This window comes from Tasmannia lanceolata, unplaced genomic scaffold, assembly GCF_043159265.1.
Source record: "Tasmannia lanceolata isolate RefF3 unplaced genomic scaffold, GAP_Taslan_0.1 ptg000006l, whole genome shotgun sequence".
Taxonomy (NCBI): Eukaryota; Viridiplantae; Streptophyta; class Magnoliopsida; order Canellales; family Winteraceae; genus Tasmannia; species Tasmannia lanceolata.
This window is the reverse complement of record NW_027518683.1, coordinates 12,620,599-12,640,872: the sequence shown is the minus strand read 5'-3', so window position 1 is coordinate 12,640,872 and position 20,274 is coordinate 12,620,599. Positions and strand designations below refer to the sequence as shown.

Below are 20,274 nucleotides of genomic sequence, written 5' to 3'. Positions count from 1 at the left end.
TCTCTCTCTCTCTCTCTCATAGCTTTTTTGATTTTTCTCCTACCACATCTTATTGTGTGTAGGGATACACATACCCCACACCTTGGAATGTTCCCCTAAACAACTTTCGATACCCGACAGAATTTCAATCTGAATTTCAAGTAAACACTCATCAAATTAATGGAATGAAAATTTCATTAAGATTTAAGTCAATCTCATTGGTAAATTTTGCTGGGTTAAATATTTGAAACATTGCCTGTGGTAAATTTCATAGAAGTTTATTGTCCTTTGTACAGTGTAACATCATAATGTAAATACATGCTTGTAAAAATCTGTTAGGCAGCGTAACATTCATGCAGAATTAAAAATAAAATATCCTCTCTCTCTCTCTCTCTCTCTCTCTCTCTCTCTCTCTCTCTCTCATTTGCTTGGGAGGACAAATCGATAGACAAAGCCACAAGGGCACTTGATAGAGACTCTCTGAGACTCTCCCACACTCTCCACCAAAACGCTTCCTTCCTTAGTAACACACGAACCATCCTGGCAAATGAAAACAAGAGCAAAAAACCAGTTATTTCAGATGGTTGAAGAAATATCAAACTTTAGCAACCAAAAGTAGAATAGTAAACCTGCATGGGTCAAAAGACTCAAAACAGGGGGGGTCAAGTATCTGCTTCCACATGAAAATAATAGGGGCCCTGACATCATATTTTAGGTTGTTCACTGTAGGGATAGCCAACGGCCGGGATTTATTTTCTCCAGCAAAACGCTTCCTTTCTTTGATAAAGTACTATTTAAAGAAAGGGATTTGCTAGAAAATTTCGCGAGAACAGCCACATCATATATAAATTAAATGAATCTGCCAAAGAATCAACCCGTATGGGCCGTGTGGCTGTTCTCACATGCAAAACCAGCTGAAATGGCATTCCGCGAAATTGCCTAGCAAATTCCTAAGCCATTTTGCAGCTGGCTGTTGCATGTGAGAACAGCCGCATCAAATGAATTAAATGCATAAGACAAAATATACCAAAAGGTCAACCTGTGTGGCTGCTCTCACATGCAAAAGGCACCTGCGAAATTTCCCGGATAGTCCTACAAAATTGTGAACAGCAGACAAGATAATTTCTACGGAAATGATTTCAGTAACTCATTTGTCTTTTAAGTATTTAAAGAGCTGTCAAAGGTTATTACAGTTCCCAAAAAGCTCTCACAATTGAATTAAAAAGGAAAAGACAAGCTGGGTTTGTGCAATTATTAAAACATGGTTGTGCTGATATCATTTCCATACATTTATCCCAGGATGAAATCCAATTCTCGGAACAGAGGTTGATATCTACGTGGCTTCCTATGCGTGGCCCACCACGTAAAAACTAGCACTAATGGGAAGATCTTGACCATCCAATCATTCACAGACCAACTTTCGAATAATCTGGATCATCAAATCAGGACGACTACTGGACTACAACAATCAAAGGCGGCAACGGGATTGAGTTTTTTTTTTTTTTTTTTTGATAGGTAGGGATTGAGTTACACTGAGTTGCACCGACTCATTACCCAAGATGAAAATGTTTCGTTGAAAAAACAAAACCCAGAAACGAAAAACAGATGTTGATCAAAATAAAATAATAGAAATGAACTGTAATATAGAGATTAAACGAACAAAGAAAGGAAAGATAGAGAAAGAAAGAACAAAACCTTGGCTTCGTCATCGTTCTTTTCTGCCCCATTCTTCTCATCACAGCCGTCCAATATTGGATTTGGCAACGTTAGAATTTGAATTGATGAAGATAAGGGCATGTCTCTCTTCAAACAAGAAGCGATCGTATCACAATTGCATGGATTAGAAAAATCCGATAACATTGCGGGGATGTCTGGAGCAGAAGCGGAACGGCCAAAAGAACCGAGAATTGGTGACACGGGCTCCGTCATTAGGACCATCTGAGCAGAATTCGGACCCGTTAAAGATCCGACAATTGAGGGCTCCAATGGTGTTGCCGTGAAACCTACAAGGGTTTTTTCAGGAGGGGTGGAATTGTTGGGACAGAAAGAAATGGGAGGTGGGACCGGAGCAGAAATTGATCGCCGGAAAGAATCCAACGGGGTAAGAGAAACCTTCTTAACGGGGCCCCACGTGGTTCTTTGTAATACCCGTTTCTTGTTTCCACAACACAGGCATGGGTCCGAGAACAGAACCGTTTCTGAGCACCGACAATCGAGCCGGAGCTCCGATAGGCCCGTGGCCGGATCGAATGATCCTTTCTCTAGGTTCTTGTCTTCTCTCTCTTCTTCCATCTCTCTCTCTCTCTCTCTCTCTCTCTCTCTCTCTCTCTCTCTCTCTCTCTGCGAAAAATAAACGAGAAGAACTGAAATATCTGATTATGATCTTTTTCTTGAAGCAACTAAAACTTGCCTCTGTTTCTATACAGACAAGAGCTGCTATGATTTTATATTTATGTTTTTTTTGGAGGGCTGACAACAAAACGGGAGTCCGTTTCTTAAAAAAAAGACGAATTTTATTACCGTGACACGTGCACGTGAGTACAAGAAATAGAGTGATCCCCACCAAAACTAATGAAATCCTCGGTCATTTTCACTACCGGCAAGTGTGTAGCTCATCCTAACCGATCCTAACCCATTTCTCTTTTAAAATGGGCCCGACTATAATTTTCAAAAAATACTGGATTTTACACTTGGCCATCATATAAAATCTTAGAAGGATGTCTTAATAGAGAATTTATATGTTGGGTGGCTGTGAAAACACATGAAGTCTAAAAAACGTTTGCCAGGTCTAGATTCGGCACTATATGCTGCTTTGCTGATACATTTAAGTATTGTGCCAGAGAGATGCACGAGGCAGCAGTAGACTCATAATATATGCAGCGAAAGGGTCTTAGTAGCTCTCAAAGCTTATGTTTTCAAGTTAAAGAAAGAACCCTTTATTAATAGATTTTATAGCAGCTCCTCTCTTTTAGATGAACAGGGGTCCTTGCTTCCTTGCCCACGACAACAATTATAAACGAAACTAGCAGATTGTAAGAGAATACCTGTTTGTGATATAACACAAGCACCAAAAGCTGGAAATTTTTTATTCTTGCTATTGTTTGAGAAACAATGACACTGGCCAAATATCAAATAAAGAACTTTAAGTATGCAGTCTACAAGGAAGAAACCAATAAACGAATAACTATGCACACCAATATCTCTGGGTAAGTAAGATGGCGTTTGGGTCTCTCTCGCCACTCTATGCGATGGAGCATTCTTGTGGGAGGCCTTGAGGAAACCTCTTCAAATCGGTACAGTAATTGTAGATCATATAATTGTTCTGCACCCATTTCAGCTTATCTTGGCTAGTCGAATCCAGCTCTTGCGTGAGCCAGGCATTATCAGAAGAGGTAGAATTTGAAGCACAAGAAGAGACACCCGAAGACCAAACACAGGCCTTGGCATTGAAGTTTCTATAGGATGCAAAGAAGGGCGCCTGTGTCCAATCAGTTTTGATAATCCCACCCCTTGTTGCCCAGTCGTCTGCGTTCCAAAGGCTCGAGTATATCCTCATGGCTTGATTCTTTGGGAATGGAATTCCCATCGATTCTGAATTCTTGAATTCTCTTATGGGTATACCATCTACAGAGAATCTGAAACAGGGGAAATCAATCAAAGTGTAAATTAGTATCCAGTAATTACAATTGGGTTATTTGAAGATTATATGGATTCAAGAGATTTGAGAGCTTACATGATGTGTTGGGGATTCCAAAGGATGGAGTAAGTGTGAAAATCTGTGGTGGGGTCGAACCATAGATAGAACTGTTGCTCCCTGTTGCCCTTTCCTTGTGTGAATATATTAGTATGGAGGATGTAAGGGTCTCCACTAAGATTGCCTAGGAATTCGAAGTCAATCTCGTCCCATGTCGACCCTTGAGACGAAAGCTGCAACATAGTCAGTCACAAAAGATTAGGAACAAAAATTCTAACTTAGACATGAGTCTATGAGGAATGGGAAAAGGAGGAATTGAGACTTACATAATAGGCAGTAACGGTGCCTGCAGAGTTTCCGGGTACGAGCTTTAATTCCATATCAATGTTTCCAAAGAGATATTGATTGTTGGATTGGAACCCTGAGCCAGAGGATTTATCTAATGACAGTGTAAGCAGATCTCCGTTGTTTGATATTTGGCCGCGACCATTGCCCCATGTGATGTCAAAATTTTGGTAGAAATTAGCAGAAGAGGCAGCAATTAGAGAGCTTGCTAATAGAAAGGCTAGGATCGCTGTGAAATGTTTAGAAGAAGCCATTTTTTTTGGTAGCAAATGGGGCTGAGAGTGTTAACGAAATGGAGAAACGATTGTAAGTTATTGTGGAATAGAGTGTGATGGAGAGGGGTTTATATAAGGAGAGAGTGTGGAGTTGGTGGGAAAGTGGAGATGAAGTTTCCGTGAAGAGGAAAGTGTGGTGTTATGGTGTACAGGTTGGAGCCAGATGAAATTTTCAGCGACACGTGCTTCTCGAATGTGAGCATGGTCGCACACTCGCACATTAGAAAACAGCTGTATAGTTGTGAACTTTTTATATTTCGTATGTCATTAAACTAAGGGGCAAAAAAGGAAGTTAGTTCTGGGGCTACCAAAGTGAGTTGATGTTTAGAAATGTTTACTATAATCGGATGGCTGGGATCATATGATGGTGATGGAGATTTTAAGATATGGCCCACCGGGAGAATGGGCAACAACATTGGATGATGGGAATCCAGTGAGTGAACATGTCATGCCTATTGGCATTGTTCTCACTTTGATCGGATGATCCTAGGCCTTTGATCTATAAGGTGTCTTCGTGGGTTCTATCAAGAGAAGTTAAATTGCTGATTTACATGGGCATTAACATTTGAGTGAGATATTCCTATATTGGGCGTTTCATTAATAATCCTAATCACACACAAACTTGTTAGAAGGCGAAATTCATTTGATTAATTCATGGAACTTTGAGATCAAACAAATTCCATATGGTTTGGAGTTGAATTCTAAATCTAGAAATTCAATTCAGGATCTTAGTCTATAGAATTTAAATTCTATACTATGGAACTAGAATTTAAACTATGAAATCAATCAGAACACATGGATCTATATGACTTTAGGAAATGAAATATTAAAAATAAAATTCAAAAAATCTTAATCGAAATCAAATTTGAATGCAAAAGTTAAAACACCTCAACAAAGAAAGCGGAAGGTGGGTGTTGTGGCGACAGCCCTCTAGCTTATTCATCAATAGCACTAATTTTCTATGAATGGTGGAGAGTTCTTGGAGTTTTACTGCGATCCTACATTATTTTGGGAAGTTCAAATATTATTCCGCGAGGAAAGAAGGAAAATGGGATTCTCTTATATATGCATTGCATTGATGATGTTTGCCTCAATTGTTACGAAGAAATGGGCTTTTGTCGATGTCAAACTAAACCAAATTTCCAAGTTTTGAAACTCAAAAGATTTGGATCAGTTTTTTTGTTACAATTGAACTATTTTTTGAATTTTGGGAACAGAATAAAAAATGAGATTTGTTACTGTGATTTATTTGATTTAAGGGCAAAACTGTCTTTTAGCTTAGAAAAATGAGCATTTATATGGTTTTCGAGCGTCAAGTCAGGTGCAGGCAGTATCGCCCTTGATATTTGATTCAACAACAGCCCTTTCTTTAAGAGGCTGCTGTTGGATCAAATATCAAGGGCAGTACCTTTGTCGGGCTACACTGGACTTCAGGGCCTTGCACCATATAATTTCTCTGGAAAAAATAGTACGGGCACTAATTTTCTTACACATTTATTTTCGGTATCTCCCATTGGCAATTTCAGAATTTTGCCACCTGAGAATCTTTAATCCTTTTTTTTTAGCCTTAGATGTCAGGCTCAAAGCCAAGACCCCTATTTAATATGAGTAAAATCATATGACTTAGATAGGGGTGTTAATGGACCTAGACAGTCCTAATCGGAATACGAACTTAAACAGGATCTAGACACGTTACCAGGTACCACGGATACATTTCGAGACCAATCATAGGATCCGAAATTATTAGCGGTCAGATCCAGACCACTAACAAAAGCCTGTGGGAGAGTCCTAAATCCAAATTTATTATACTATTTTACAAAAATACCCTCTAATTTTTTTTCTAACTTTAAGTATTATTTTAGTAAAAATAAGCCAAATGTATTTCAAAATAATTATTAACACAACCATATTATGATATTTGCACAAGCCCGGGAGCTGTCAAAAGTTTATTACATTTTCCAAACAACCATGTTATGATATTTGCACAAACCCAGCTGTCTTTTAGTAATTAAGGGGCTGTCAAAAGGTTATTACATTTTCCAAACAACCATGTTATGATATTTGCACAAACCCAGCTGTCTTTTAGTATTTAAGGGGCTGTCAAAAGGTTATTACGTTTCCCTCACGAGCCGATTAAAGAAGAAAAGACACTTGGGTTTGTGCAAATATTAAAATATGGTTGCTCTGATCACATTTCCCTTTTCTGAACTATTCTTATTTTTATTATTTTTCATTCATCTCTCACGTCTAGACTCTCGAGTCATACTATTCTCATCCTTCTCTAACCATTGACCTAAGTCGCTTGTCAGTGGCGGAGCACTTGGAGGCCGGACTAATTTACACTTTGCCTGCATGGGTCACTAAGGGGGCATGCTTACTAAGGTTGCAGGTTAACTCCCAGCTTTCCTTACGAAAAAAAAGGGATTTTGAAAGTCATGGGGGGGGGGGGGGGGGGGGGGAGGCTGTGGCCACTACCACGCTATATGTGCCTCCCCCCTTGTTGCTTGCCCTTTGCGTTGTCACCATTGTGGCTCATGCTCACAGCTCCGATTGATGGTCCGATTTGAAATGGATCATGACTGAGACACAGGAAGTAGGTTCTAAAGACACAGGAATCCGATCTGACCGATGAGAGATTTGACTAGATCGTGACCAAGACGTTTGTGCTTAGCCTAGTAACAGAGGATGTCCACTAGTATATATGGGCCCACAATATATCACTTTCAGCTTCTGCATATCTTATACTTTTTATATGAATATGAAAACATGAATCGGGTCGCCAAGAGTAAGACAATCACGGCGCTGAGAAAAACTTTCAAATGAAAATGGAGTTAAAAAATATTTTAATTAAAAAGAGCTTGTTTAACTTTTGCTGTTGTTTCTGAACTTCTTGTTCAAGAAATTCTTTTTGAACTTCAGCATGTTCCGCCTAGTCCTACCATGGTCAAATGATCCTAACCCTTGATCAAGGGTGATGAAATGGCGTCTATTTAAGCGAATTTTGACATGCCCATTGCCAATGAATGCCTGTTGTGATATGAAATGATTATTTATTTAATTGACCAATACATGTGAATAACATAATACAATAAACAAATCATCCGGCACAATATCATCTCCACCTCGATGGTGTTTGAGTCTCTCTAAGACTAATTAGTGTTGGAACATTCCGGTGGGAGTCCCTGAGGAAATCGCTTTAAATCGGTGCAGTAGTTGTAGATCATGTAATTCTTCTGTACCCATCTCAACCTCCATCGGCTTGTCGAATCCAGGTCTTGTGTTAGCCAAGCATTGTTAGCAAGAGACGATGGAGATTTTGAAGTACAAGAAGAGGAACCAGAAGACCACACACAAGCATTGGCATTGAAGTTGCTGTAGGATGCAGTGAAGGGAGCTTGCGTCCAATCAGTTTTGACTAGTCCGCCTCTCGTTGCCCAGTTGTCCGCATTCCAGAGACTCGAGTAGATCCTCATGGGTTGATTCTTTGGGAAGGGAACACCAATTGATTCCAAGTTCTTGAATTTTCTGATGGGAGTGCCATCCACATAGAAGCTGAAAGGTGGGTAACCAAGTAAAAATTGTAAGAAACATTGTAGAAAGACCACTAAACTAATAAAATTGAGACATGTATATAGAGAAATCAATCACTATTATTGAGTAATGTGTGCTTGATGATTGGATATATAAGTGAAAGGAGATTTGATTCTAAGGTGTTAGAGAATATGCTCAGATCTTTACCATCGAAGGAAGGGAACTTGAAGCAAATGGAGTCCCAAATAGAAGTTTCAAAGAGATAGCCCCTCAAGATTCAAGGAAATAGATTCTTGCCTTTAGATACCCTAGAGGAAGGGACATCCGTCGTTGAAGAAGGAAACTGGAATTTGGAAGGAACATCCTTCCAATAGGAATTCAATCTCACTGAAGAAGACCACGGCAAAAAGTCCAAAGGAAAAAAGAACACTTGCTTCCCTCTTCTTGCAATCTTTGCCGACAAGTGGGCTATCTCCATCCCAATGAAATTAACGAGTCAACAGGAAGCTGGAGAAGAAGAGCACCCCAACAAATGAAAACAGAACTCCTCCATCAAAGAAAAACAGAATCCCCGAATGTTCAGGAGCTAAGAAAAAGCCAGAGAACAAGGAAGAATATCCAGAAGATGATAGACCTTCTAGATCAGTAAACCTGGCTTCACCCAAGTATGCGGTCCTGCTCTAAGGATCACATGTCTCCTAAGCCCCACCAAGTGCACAAATCAAGCTAGTGTTTTTTTTTTTCTCTAGCTTGTTTTGAGTTTGTATGCCAGGATATCATGACCCTAGTGGTTCTGCCCTTTTCCTTACACATTATTCTAATGATTGGGCAATGGTCTTGTTCCTGAGATTGTATCATCTTTCTTTATTTAATATACTTGTAGGGGTCCGCCTAACCCCAACTTACCAATAGAAAAAAGAATATGATTTGTTGGATTGATTGGCGTGGATTTAGTAGTTGGACTAGATTATGCAACTAAGAATAGGGTGGTTGCTAAGAATAGGATATCTCCTTTCATATTAATCTTTAACTTTTCATATTTACCTATTGAGTGCTTTAAATAAGAACTATCAGTGTTGAGTGTAATCAAGAAGCAGATTATTGAAATCTTTTCATACTTTGTCAGAAGGCTTACATGATAACTTGGGGATTCCACAAGATGGAGTATGTGTGAAAGTTTTTTGTGGGATCAAACCAAAGGTAGAATTGCTGCTCTCTGTTACCCTTTCCTTGGCTGAATACATTTGTATGTAAGATGTAAGGGTCTCCGCTCAGATTACCAAGGAACTCGAAGTCGATCTCGTCCCATGTCGGCCCTAGAGAAGATAGCTGCAACACAGTTATCCTATATTAGCATAAGAATCAAAACCATGGCAAGCTTTTCTAATTACAAACATGATGTAAAGTAAATATATATAGAAGGGCATGAAAATGAACACATACATAATAGGCAGTGACAGTTCCGGCAGAGTTTCCAGGGACAAGCTTAAGCTGCATATCGATCTTTCCGAAAAGATATTCATTCTTGGATTTAAAGCCAGAGCCAGAGTATTTGTCAAGGGACAGTGTCAGCAATTCTCCATTATTTACTATCTGAGCTCGGCCATCACCAAAAGTGAGGTTGAAATCTTGGTAGAAATTACTAGCAAAGGCAGCCATTAGAGAGCTTGCTAATAGCAAAACCAGCAACATGATATTAGCATTAGAAGCAAGGGAAGAAGAGAAAGAAGAAGCCATGAGAAGGCTAGACAACTAGTAGCAGAAATGGTAATTGTGATTGAATTGGTACATGGGTTTTAGGCCTTTATATAGGGGAAAAGACTAAAGAGTAATAAGGAGACTTGAAAGTTTCTTGCCATGCAATAGTATTATACATGTAATGAGCTGGTCGTAGATTGAATTTTGAAAGAGTAATAATCTGAAACTCTCTTTTCATATTAAAAAAATGTGATGATGGTAACGCGGTATCAGAGCCGGTTGTGATGCTGACTATCCACGTACCATAATATACCGGTGTTTTTCCTTTGGCCGCCTACCTGCAGTGACGTTTCTCATTCAAATGGATCGAGGTTCTTAGCATGGTTGTTAAGGAATCCTTATTTCCTTCTTAATAAATTCCATGGTTACCAAGAATAAGAAAATGAACACTGTTCCAACAAACTCTGTCTTCATTTTTAATGTTTTGTATAGAAGTAGGGGATGAAAGAACCTTGGCAATTTAGTGAAAGCCATATGGTGGCCGAGTGTATTTTTCGAGGAAAAAACACTAGTGTGGTCAAGTGATTTAGTGATCCAAATCATTCATTTGTTTGGCCTCACAATCAATGGATCCTGGACAATTATCACATGCATGGAACAACCCTGAAACTTTGACTTTTCAAGGCTTTTGTGCCTGTACTTTTATCTTTTATTTATAACTGTGTAAGCTATCCATTTTACTGTTTTACAAAGGGAAGTGATACAGAAATCGGTCCACCTCCACTTTCGCATTATGGCCAAGGTCGGTACCGGTTTTGGACCTTGAAATTTTGAAATTTAGGTCGAAATCTGGTACAGAAATCGAAATTAACATTTTATTCAATATTAAATTTTGGTCGAATTTCGGTGAAACATTAAATTAATTAACAAAAAAACAGAATTTTTGTGTCAAATTTCAAAAAAACTGAAATTTTGACCGAAATTCCGAAATTTCGGCTGAAATAAATGACCATTTCGGTTTTGGGTGGTTTCGGTGTAGGTCTCCACCGAAATCCAAAATTTAAAACCATTATTATGGCCACTTTTAGCCCTACAAGGGGCGTAAATATCATTTCCTATTTTACAATCTAATATTAATGGTTAGAATCGTCGTGGCGGTTCCACATAGAAGATTTTTTGGGTCACATCCTATTTAAGGCGGGGGACCCACGTATGAATGATTCAAAATTTCAAATCATTGAAAAAAGTAGTTTTTGGTATAGTAACCAGGATCGGAAAAATATTTCAAATGCATACAAATATAAATTTTAAGACCAAATCAGGATAACAAAAAATAGTGTGAATTTATCATGATATTTTCGTGGTATTTCAGAGATTAAAACGATAAAGGTAATTGATATCCGCACTACCATATTTTGATAGTGGCACTACTCGCATTGTTTTAACACTTTTATGGTTGGTAGCTGTATCCATCCCTGTTTTTCTTTGGAAAAATAGGGTCTAACACCATGTAATGACTGTAGATCAAGGGCTTCTTTGTAGCTTCCAAAGATCATGGTAATCGATACTTCAAATCACCACCGAACAATTGGCCCTATGGTCTAATTGGATGGGCCATTTACTAAACTGGCATCCATTTATGGTTGTTGTAATTGATAAGTGTGACTTTTATAATAGTAGCCCATTTATGATGGGGGCCCATCAAAGTGACTATGGTTGTGACAAGCAATGTATACATCTCAATTTAATGTGGTGGACTAAAATTGGTCCACTAATGTTTGAAAAGCCCAATGTCCTGTTGAGGCACAACCAAATGCAACAGATACTAGATAGGGGATGGTTGAGGCATGGGTTTTGTCTTTTAAGCCCAGCAAATGGTTCACTTGGGCATTAAAGTCAAGGCTTGAAGGGTTATCCTTAGCATTTTGGTGTTGATACAAGCCTATGTTACCCAGTTGGTGTCTGGGCCTGAAACTCTAACAATGGACTGGCGAAGGAGGGTGGTTTAGTACAGCTAGGTCTTGGCCCAATCTATTACAACTTTCAGTTGGTAAATTTCAGAAATAAAACCCTCCAAAAGGTTAATGTCATAAATAAACCCAAAAATGTGACAGTTAGAATCTTCATTGTTTTAAAACAGAGCATTGATTTTAAATTCTTCAATAATGTACTAAAGCTAAACGTATCAATGGGCCGAACCCAATCGTTGGTATGGCCAAAAAATGGATAGCCCGAAACCAGATCGGATCCATTTACAAGAGTCTCAAGCCTAGGAGGCTGTAAAATTTGATCATCAATCAAAGGTTCCCCAACCTAGGATATGTCAATAGGCTGGGCCAAACATTATTCAAAAAATTTACCCTAGGATAACCCCTCACAATGTACTTTTCGGCCCAATTACAGCTGGGCTTCTGGAGAAGAACTGAGCCCATGAATAAATGGCATGCAGTTGTCATGACAGATACATTGCTTTTTGACTTGGCAAAGTCCTACTCGCATAAAACAAGAGGGAGATGAAGATGAAGCATTAGTTTTTTCTTGTTGGGTGTTAGGCATTTATATATTCTCTACATTTCTTGTAACCTTGTTGTGTAGCCAGCTTGCATAATTGGCGTGGAGAGAAGAGATCAAAATATCTGGTTCTTTCCAAACAACTTTTAGGATCTCTATCTCTCCATTTTTCGTAGCAAAAGGTTAGAAATCATTGCTTTCTTTAATGGCACAGTGAACTATTTCAACAATGTCGGTAGCCCAGTTTTCCCATTCCTTCTTTTAAATCTCTTTTCTGGGATTTAAAGTGAATGGATCATTTTGCCATTGAATCTGAATTTCTCTGTGCATACCTAGGTCAATTGGCATTGACTTTTGAGTCATGAACTTGAACACCCTCTTGGAAATAGATAATAAATTAACATGAAATTTAAATCTACCAGGGAACTTTTTTAGTAAAAATGAGGCTTGCACCACATAATCGGTTGCCTATATACATCACATACAACAATTAATCAGTGCATGCACGCATCATACTCTGTGTGGCCCACCCAAGTAGATATTCATGCCTCGAATAGGAGATTGATGTCGTGCAGCAACCACTATCTAATCACATAAGTGAGGATGGTACACAACATTAAATATTCTTCTGGATAAAGTAAAATACCATTTCTGTTCTAAATAAATTATGCAGTTTTTTCCAAAATAAGGGTAGAATCAAAAGATAAGACAGCAGATATCGAATGAATCATTTTTTGAGAGAAATTATAAGGTGTAAGGGCTTACAACAATAAGGCCTTTGTAGGGTGGTAGTACCACCCTTGACATTTGATCAACCAGCAGCTCCTCAAAAAGTGAGCTGCTGTTGGATCAAATATCAAGGGTGGTACCCCTACCGTATTGTTGTAAGCCCTTATATCATATAAAATCTCCATTTTTTGATATAGGGAAAAGATCATATGCCGTGCCATAGTCACGAAGTTCTAATTTGGGATTAAATCAGTGAAATAAATGTTTGGAGATTCCGGTAAATGTTTGAGTTGCAAAAATTTGGAAACCCACATTTTTCATTTACTATGTATATATACTTCTATTTCTAACTAAGACAACAAAAGGCATGAAATGATAGTTTAGTGCATGCGGTTGTTAGATCAGGATTAATTTGTGTTCAACTTTAGTTTCAAATTTCTCGTGAAATTAACGAGTAATATCTGAGAATTTGATGAATTATCGTTCAAATTGGTGTTTTGAATTATTTGGCAACTTTTAAATTATAAAAAACAGGAAATCAAAGTTTCAATGTCCCACGTCCAGAATTTCCTGCCCCATTGTGATAATTGAGGATGTACTAGAAAGGTATGTATAAGAATTTAAGAATTATCCTTTTTCCATTAAGGATAACCTAATCGATCGATGTATGTTCGCATAAACAGGGATTAGGGTTAGTACAAACAGGAAGGGATTACCTAGTAAAATCCAAAAATAAAATAAAAATGGCAATGTAATGAATGAGTTGTGTCTGGTAACAACAAATGACTAGTTATACAGACCTTCTTCTAAAGGTTATATGGTTTGATGTTTAAGTCCAATTTTGGAGAAGGCCTCCCCTAGACCCTAACAAAAGACAAGTCACCTTCTTCTAAAGGTTATATGCTTTGATGTTGAAGTCTAATTTTTTAGAAGGCCTCCCCTAGAACCTAACAAAGCTCATCATCGTCAAACCTAAACAAACAAATAAATAAAGAGATAAGGGTGGAATTAAAGAGCCTATTAGTATGATTTGCTCCTCCCACAAACCAATAAGCGAATGCTTATCCAAAATTCAATTCCATAACAACCCTGAATATGGACAAGGCAAAATATTAAGATACAGCCAATGTTAATCTCAACAAGTACAATGGAAATTTTTTTTAAAAAAGAATATATTATTATCATTTAATTTTTTTTATTTCTTTTGTTTGTTAAATTGTCATTCAACAAAAGAATATTCCTATCAGGGACCATTTTTTAAAAAAGGCTACTGATTTTTGTGCTACCGTGTTTAGATAATGAGACAAAATTATCTTGTCTTTTCTTTCTTAATTGGCTGCTGAAAGCTTTTTGGGAATTTTAATAGGTTTTGACAGCTGGTTAAGTAATAAAAAAACAAGATGAACTCATCTCCTTTTCAAAACTTGGTTGTGGGAGTAGTAAAAATCAGTAGCCTTTGAAAAACTAATGAAAGTAGTGTTCCTAGAGAATTGTCATGCATGTTTATTTGATGTAAATCAAACCCTATTTTAATGGGGAATCATCAGAGCATACACCGAATACTAGGCGTATCAGCGTATGCTATAATTGCTCACAAGTTGCTAAGAAGTTGGGGTCCACCCAATAAAAACTGGGGGAGTGAGTGTGCACACCGAATGTTTGGTATATGCTCTATACATTGGATTAATCAACTGATTGATTGGCATTGACTAGGTCGGAGATAAGATCAAGATGACTGCTGTCTTGAGAGAGTGACATGAAACCAAACAAAGAAAAAGCAATTGTATCCTTTTGGAAATGTGACGTTTTAGAAATATTGTTACTTACACTACCTTAACTTTCCTTGGAGACTCGACCCTAAGTCCCAAACAGCCCTAAACTTGACAAAAAAAAGCCAGTTGTAGCATCTAGCAAATGCAAATAATTTTTCACGCAGAGAGAGAGAGAGAGAGAGAGAGAGAGAGTCACCCGTTCTTTCAATATACTATTAGGGATGGTAGTTCAAGTCAGTCCTTATCTCGTCCTAATTAAGATGAGAGAGAGAAAGAGGGAGTCACCCATTCTTTCAATATATTATTAGGGACGGTAGTTCAAATCAGTCCTAATCTCGTCCTAATTAAGATTTTTTTTTTTGGTTTACTTCTTTATCTCTTGTAGAGAAGTCACTCTTGGTCAAGGTCACCTCCTATCATCTCAGGGACATTTGGAGCCATGTTTCCACTTCTTGGACTGAGTTTGTGCCATGTCCTTAATAGAAATAACTCCAGAGACAAGTCGATTATTAAGGAATTATGTTATGTATAACTACACCGAAATTTGGTGTATAAAGAATCTAATTGATGGGTCACGGTCCTAAAATTTCATGTCCAAGAAGCAATCCCAACCGTCCAGTGGACGGGCCCTTTGTGGCCAATTGCCTATTTGTTGTATGGTTAGGAGCCGATTTTCTATGAGTTTCAGTCTGTGGCACATCTAAGAGCTGGCCCACCAAATGGACTGCCTGGATTAGTGGGCATGTAACCTAATTGCCAGTAGAGATTATTTATACCCAAAAGTCTCATGTAGATTCTTCTTTCTACAAATTGGCAAATATATCACGAAATTTATATAAGAAACAAGAGTTCCACAACGATGACTTGCATGATTTACTGTCCTAACAATCTCCACAGTCCATGTGGAAAGTATGCACATTAATAGGGATGCAACTCGGGTCAGGTTGGGTCGGGTTGAGGCCAATCATAACCCAACCTGAGATAACATTTCCTCAACCCTAACCCGACCCAACCCGAGCATCGGGCTGAGGATTGTTAACCCTAACCCAACCCGCCTCCAAATCGGGTTGGGTTGGGTTCAGGTTGAGTCAGTTTGGGTTCAGGTTCATCTAGGGCCAAACAAAAAAATACAAGGAAAAAAACACAATCCAAAGAAAATCCTGAAAAAAATAGAAGAGGGAGGCCGTGTTCTGGTCAGATCGGGTTGCCAAGGCCTCAACTCTAACCCAACCCGAAAATCAATCGGATTAGCTTTTCCCAACCCAACCCGAGGAAATGCCAACCCAACCCGAGCCAAAATCGCGTCGGGTTCGGGTTAGCCCGACCCAAGTTGCATCCCTAGTACACATTAATCCAGTGAGCCTCTTTAATATCCCAGCATCTGTACTATCTTACCCATCCAACTAATTAATAGCTAATAAATAGACGGTTAAAAATTAAAAGAAAATTATGAGCAATGGTCCACTCTCACTCTCAGAGATTTGACTGATTAGACAGTTGGCGTTGTCTAGTCGTTGTTAACTTTTGGCCATGAACAATATATGTGAAGGCCCACCAATTCAACGGTCTTGATCATTAGATACCACACGTGTGCACAAGGTTTGATGGTCCCGATGGTCCTCCTACGATATATCGGCCATGCCTGATTTATGGGTATATCAAAGGGTGCCGACACCAATCCACATCCACATAATGACATATTTTAAACCGCGATATTGCATATCACACATATTCTTGGAAATTTATGAAGCATCATCTAGAATATTTATGATGTTCTCATCAGCAGATTTAGGGCCTCTTTGGATATGTCTAAAAATTATTTGCAATATGATCTACATGTAATGAACATATTTCCTCTCCTTCTTCAACCCCCTTTCCGAGTTATTCCACCCTTCTTCTTCTTTTTTTCATTTTCTTTTCAGAAAATGAATATATTTTTGAAAAAATTATTGAAAAAATGCAAAGTTTTGTTGAAATTATGAATCAAGGGTGGACTTTTGAAAATCATGAGAGAGGGGCTGTCAGGTACAGTAAGATATGTTGTAGGACAAGAATACCCTTCTTGCTTTTTCCTCCACTTTTTAGGCACGGATCACAATGCCATTTCACTACCCTTTTCACTTTTTATCTTTTTTCATCCCAAAGCCTTCCAAACGGTAAAACTCCATACCCATTGCCATTGCCATTAGAAAAAAACTCCATTACCATTGCCAATAGGAAAAAAACTCCATTGGTTCTCTTTATTTTGCTTTGAATAATAAACCTATGCTCTAGTATGTCCATTGTCCTCCATCTTGCTTTGGATAATAATGGACCACTCTTTCCCTATTTGGTCGGTGGTGGACATGTGTTGGACAGTGATAATATATTTCTGTGGTGGTATCAGTATTTTAGACCATGGAACCACTATAATTCTTCTTTTGAAACCACAATTTTGATTTTGGCAGCACCTTTTTAAATCTTGGAACCACTATCTTGGAAATGGAACTACTATTTCTGACTTAGGAGCCACTCTTTTCATAATACAAAAGCCGCTCTTTTCATACTTGAACTACTCTTTTGATATTGGAACTAGGGTTGCAACTTGGGTCAGGTTTTACCTGGCCCGCATCAACCCGGCCCGAAAAAACGTGGGTAGGGTTCAAAGTGGTCGGGTTCTTAGTTGGGTCGGGTTTAACTTATCGAGGGGATTTTAGAAATTACTGTGGGGATCTTCAACCCTCTTATTCGTTTGTTTGTTTCTTGGGGTTTTTGGTCTTCTTGATTTAGATTTAATATTGTTTCAAAAAATGCAAAATGGTACATTCATTCATGGGCTTTTTGTTCTACCTCTGTTTTCATGGGGGGGGGGGGGGGTTTGTCTTCTTAATGTTAATCTAATATGTGTTTTCATTATTCTTGAGTGTTGTTTCAATGTGACAAGTTCCTAGGTTTCCATTTTCCTTTTGGTCTTCTTGTTTTATTTTTATTGATCTTGAGCTGATGCATTTGTGAACTCTAGCTAATAAGGAAAACAGAAAGTGTGAACTGGATTGAAATTCCTTCATCTATTCTTTTGAAAATCCACTGGAGAATCTAATTTTACATGCTTTTAACCGTTATTGAAAGCGGAATGTGAATTGGGTTGAAAGTTCTCCATTTTTGGTCTTCTTGTTTTATTACATGCTTTTAAGTTTTAATTGTTAGTAGAACTATTCTTATTGTTCATCGTTCCCTATACTTTTAAAGTGGATCTAATTTTTTTTCCCTCAACAAACCTAAAAAATTAATTCTGGGTGGTTGCGTTTTACAAAAGTGACTGGTCAATTATATGAATGGATCTGTGCCAAGGGTTTATGACTGTCACTAATCAGTAATCACTATGCAATTAAAAAAAATTCCAAAAACCCCTCTCTATCACCTGTTAATGTTAGCATGATGGAGTTCTGAACTTTGGATTACACATTGAAATTTCATGTATAAATGGTGACATGTTGGGATTATGTCAACATGTTGGATGGAGTTATGTCCTTCATGTACTCATTTTTTCTTTAAATATCTGTTTTTTTATGCATGCCATAACATTGTATCTCATTTTCTTTCTGTAGAGCATCGAGAGGTTACATCAATTTTAAATGGAAATGGAGGATATCGACAATGATACTGATGTAAAATTTACTTTTTTGCTTATTATAGCTATGCATCTATCTCATTCTCAATTATGTAGCGTCCACTTAATTGTTTAACCCTTTTGTTTGTAATCTAATAATTACTTATGTATCATCCAGGTATTAAATTCTTCTTCTGAGAATGTTGCTAATACTATTAATACTGATGGAGATTCCACAACGAATACATCTAAGAAAAAAGCGTCTTCGGTCACATCTTATGCGTGGAATCATTTTACAAAGGACAAAACAACTGTAGGATTGAATTTGAAGGCTAAGTGTAATTATTGTAAAAATTCCTTAGCATTCCCAACCAGCAGTGGCACCAGTAGTTTTATAAGGCATCTGAAAAATACATGTAAACCGTACTCGACAAGAGACAAGAGGCAGAAATTATTGGCTTTCAATCCAATTAGAGAGGGTGATGATGGTGAGGAAGGGGCAGGTCCTATTCTTTGGGTGTTTAACCAAAACCGAGCTCGAAGAGAATTGACAATCATGTTAGTCATGCTTGAACTTCCATTTAATACTGTTGATAAGGTTGCTTTTCAAAATTTTATTAGGGTAATTAACCTCGGCTCTATATTGTGTCATGCACAACTGTGAGGAAAGAAGTATTGAATATCTATGGAGAGGATATGTCTAAATTGAAAAGATTGATAAGCGCATGTCAGAGGGTTTCTTTAACTGTGGATATTTGGACATCAAATCAGACTTTAAGTTATGTATGCCTTACTGGACATTTTATTGATGATAGTTGGAAGTTGCATAAAAAAATTCTTAATTTTTGTATGGTTCCAGCTCCACATGATGGAGAAGTTATGGTCGATGTAGTTGAAATGTGTTTGATTGAATGGAATATTTGTAAATTAACTACAATTACATTGGATAATGCTTCGAGTAATAATGTACTTGTGAGAACACTTGCTCCAATCCTTTTCTAGAAAAGGAATGTTACTACAAGGAGATCGATTTTTCCATATGCGTTGTGCAGCAGATGTGATCACTATGCAATTAAAAAAAATTCCAAAACCCCTCTCTATCACCTGTTAATGTTAGCATAATGGAGTTCTGAACTTTGGATTACACATTGAAATTTCATGTATAAATGGTGACATGTTGGGATTATGTCAACATGTTGGATGGAGTTATGTCCTTCGTGTACTCATTTTTTCTTTAAATATCTGTTTTTTTATGCATGCCATAACATTGTATCTCATCTTCTTTGTGTAGAGCATTGAGAGGTTACATCAATTTTAAATGGAAATGGAGGATATCGACAATGATACTGATGTAAGATTTACTTTTTTGCTTATTATAGCTATGCATCTATCTCATTCTCAATTATGCAGCGTCCACTTAATTGTTTAACCCTTTTGTTTGTAATCTAATAATTACTTATGTATTTTCCAGGTATTAAATTCTTCTTCTGAGAATATTGCTAATACTATTAACACTGATGGAGATTCCACAACGAATACATCTAAGAAAAAAGCGTCTTCGGTCACATCTTATGCGTGGAATCATTTTACAAAGGACAAAACAACTGTAGGATTGAATTTGAAGGCTAAGTGTAATTATTGTAAAAAATCCTTAGCATGCCCAACCAGCAGTGGCACCAGTAGTCTTATAAGGCATCTGAAAAATACATGTAAACCGTACTCGACAAGAGACAAGAGGCAGAAATTATTGGCTTTCAATCCAATTAGAGAGGGTGATGATGGTGAGGAAGGGGCAGGTCCTATTCCTTGGGTGTTTAACCAAAACCGAGCTCGAAGAGAATTGACAATCATGTTAGTCATGCTTGAACTTCCATTTAATACTGTTGATAAGGTTGCTTTTCAAAATTTTATGAGGGTAATTCAACCTCGGCTCAATATTGTGTCATGCACAACTGTGAGGAAAGAAGTATTGAATATCTATGGAGAGGATATGTCTAAATTGAAAAGATTGATAAGCACATGTCAGAGGGTTTCTTTAACTGTGGATATTTGGACATCAAATCAGACTTTAAGTTATGTATGCCTTACTGGACATTTTATTGATGATGGTTGGAAGTTGCATAAAAAATTTCTTAATTTTTGTATGGTTCC

At 37.7% G+C, this 20,274-nt stretch overlaps 2 protein-coding genes across 2 annotated transcripts; both read right to left on the bottom strand.

Moving 5' to 3' along the window:
- Positions 1–3,026: 3,026 nt before the first annotated feature.
- On the bottom strand, positions 3,027–4,347 carry LOC143879745 (putative xyloglucan endotransglucosylase/hydrolase protein 23). The gene is made up of 3 exons (XM_077382282.1): positions 4,000–4,347; positions 3,713–3,906; positions 3,027–3,614 (listed from the first exon to the last, which is right to left on the bottom strand). The coding sequence occupies exons 1-3, from the start codon at positions 4,270–4,272 to the stop codon at positions 3,221–3,223; spliced, it is 861 nt and encodes a 286-aa protein (XP_077238397.1). The 5' UTR covers positions 4,273–4,347; the 3' UTR covers positions 3,027–3,220.
- A 2,976-nt stretch (positions 4,348–7,323) lies between these two features.
- LOC143879741 (xyloglucan endotransglucosylase protein 1-like) lies at positions 7,324–9,654 on the bottom strand. The gene is made up of 3 exons (XM_077382277.1): positions 9,268–9,654; positions 8,960–9,153; positions 7,324–7,845 (listed from the first exon to the last, which is right to left on the bottom strand). The coding sequence occupies exons 1-3, from the start codon at positions 9,559–9,561 to the stop codon at positions 7,443–7,445; spliced, it is 891 nt and encodes a 296-aa protein (XP_077238392.1). The 5' UTR covers positions 9,562–9,654; the 3' UTR covers positions 7,324–7,442.
- Positions 9,655–20,274: the final 10,620 nt, after the last annotated feature.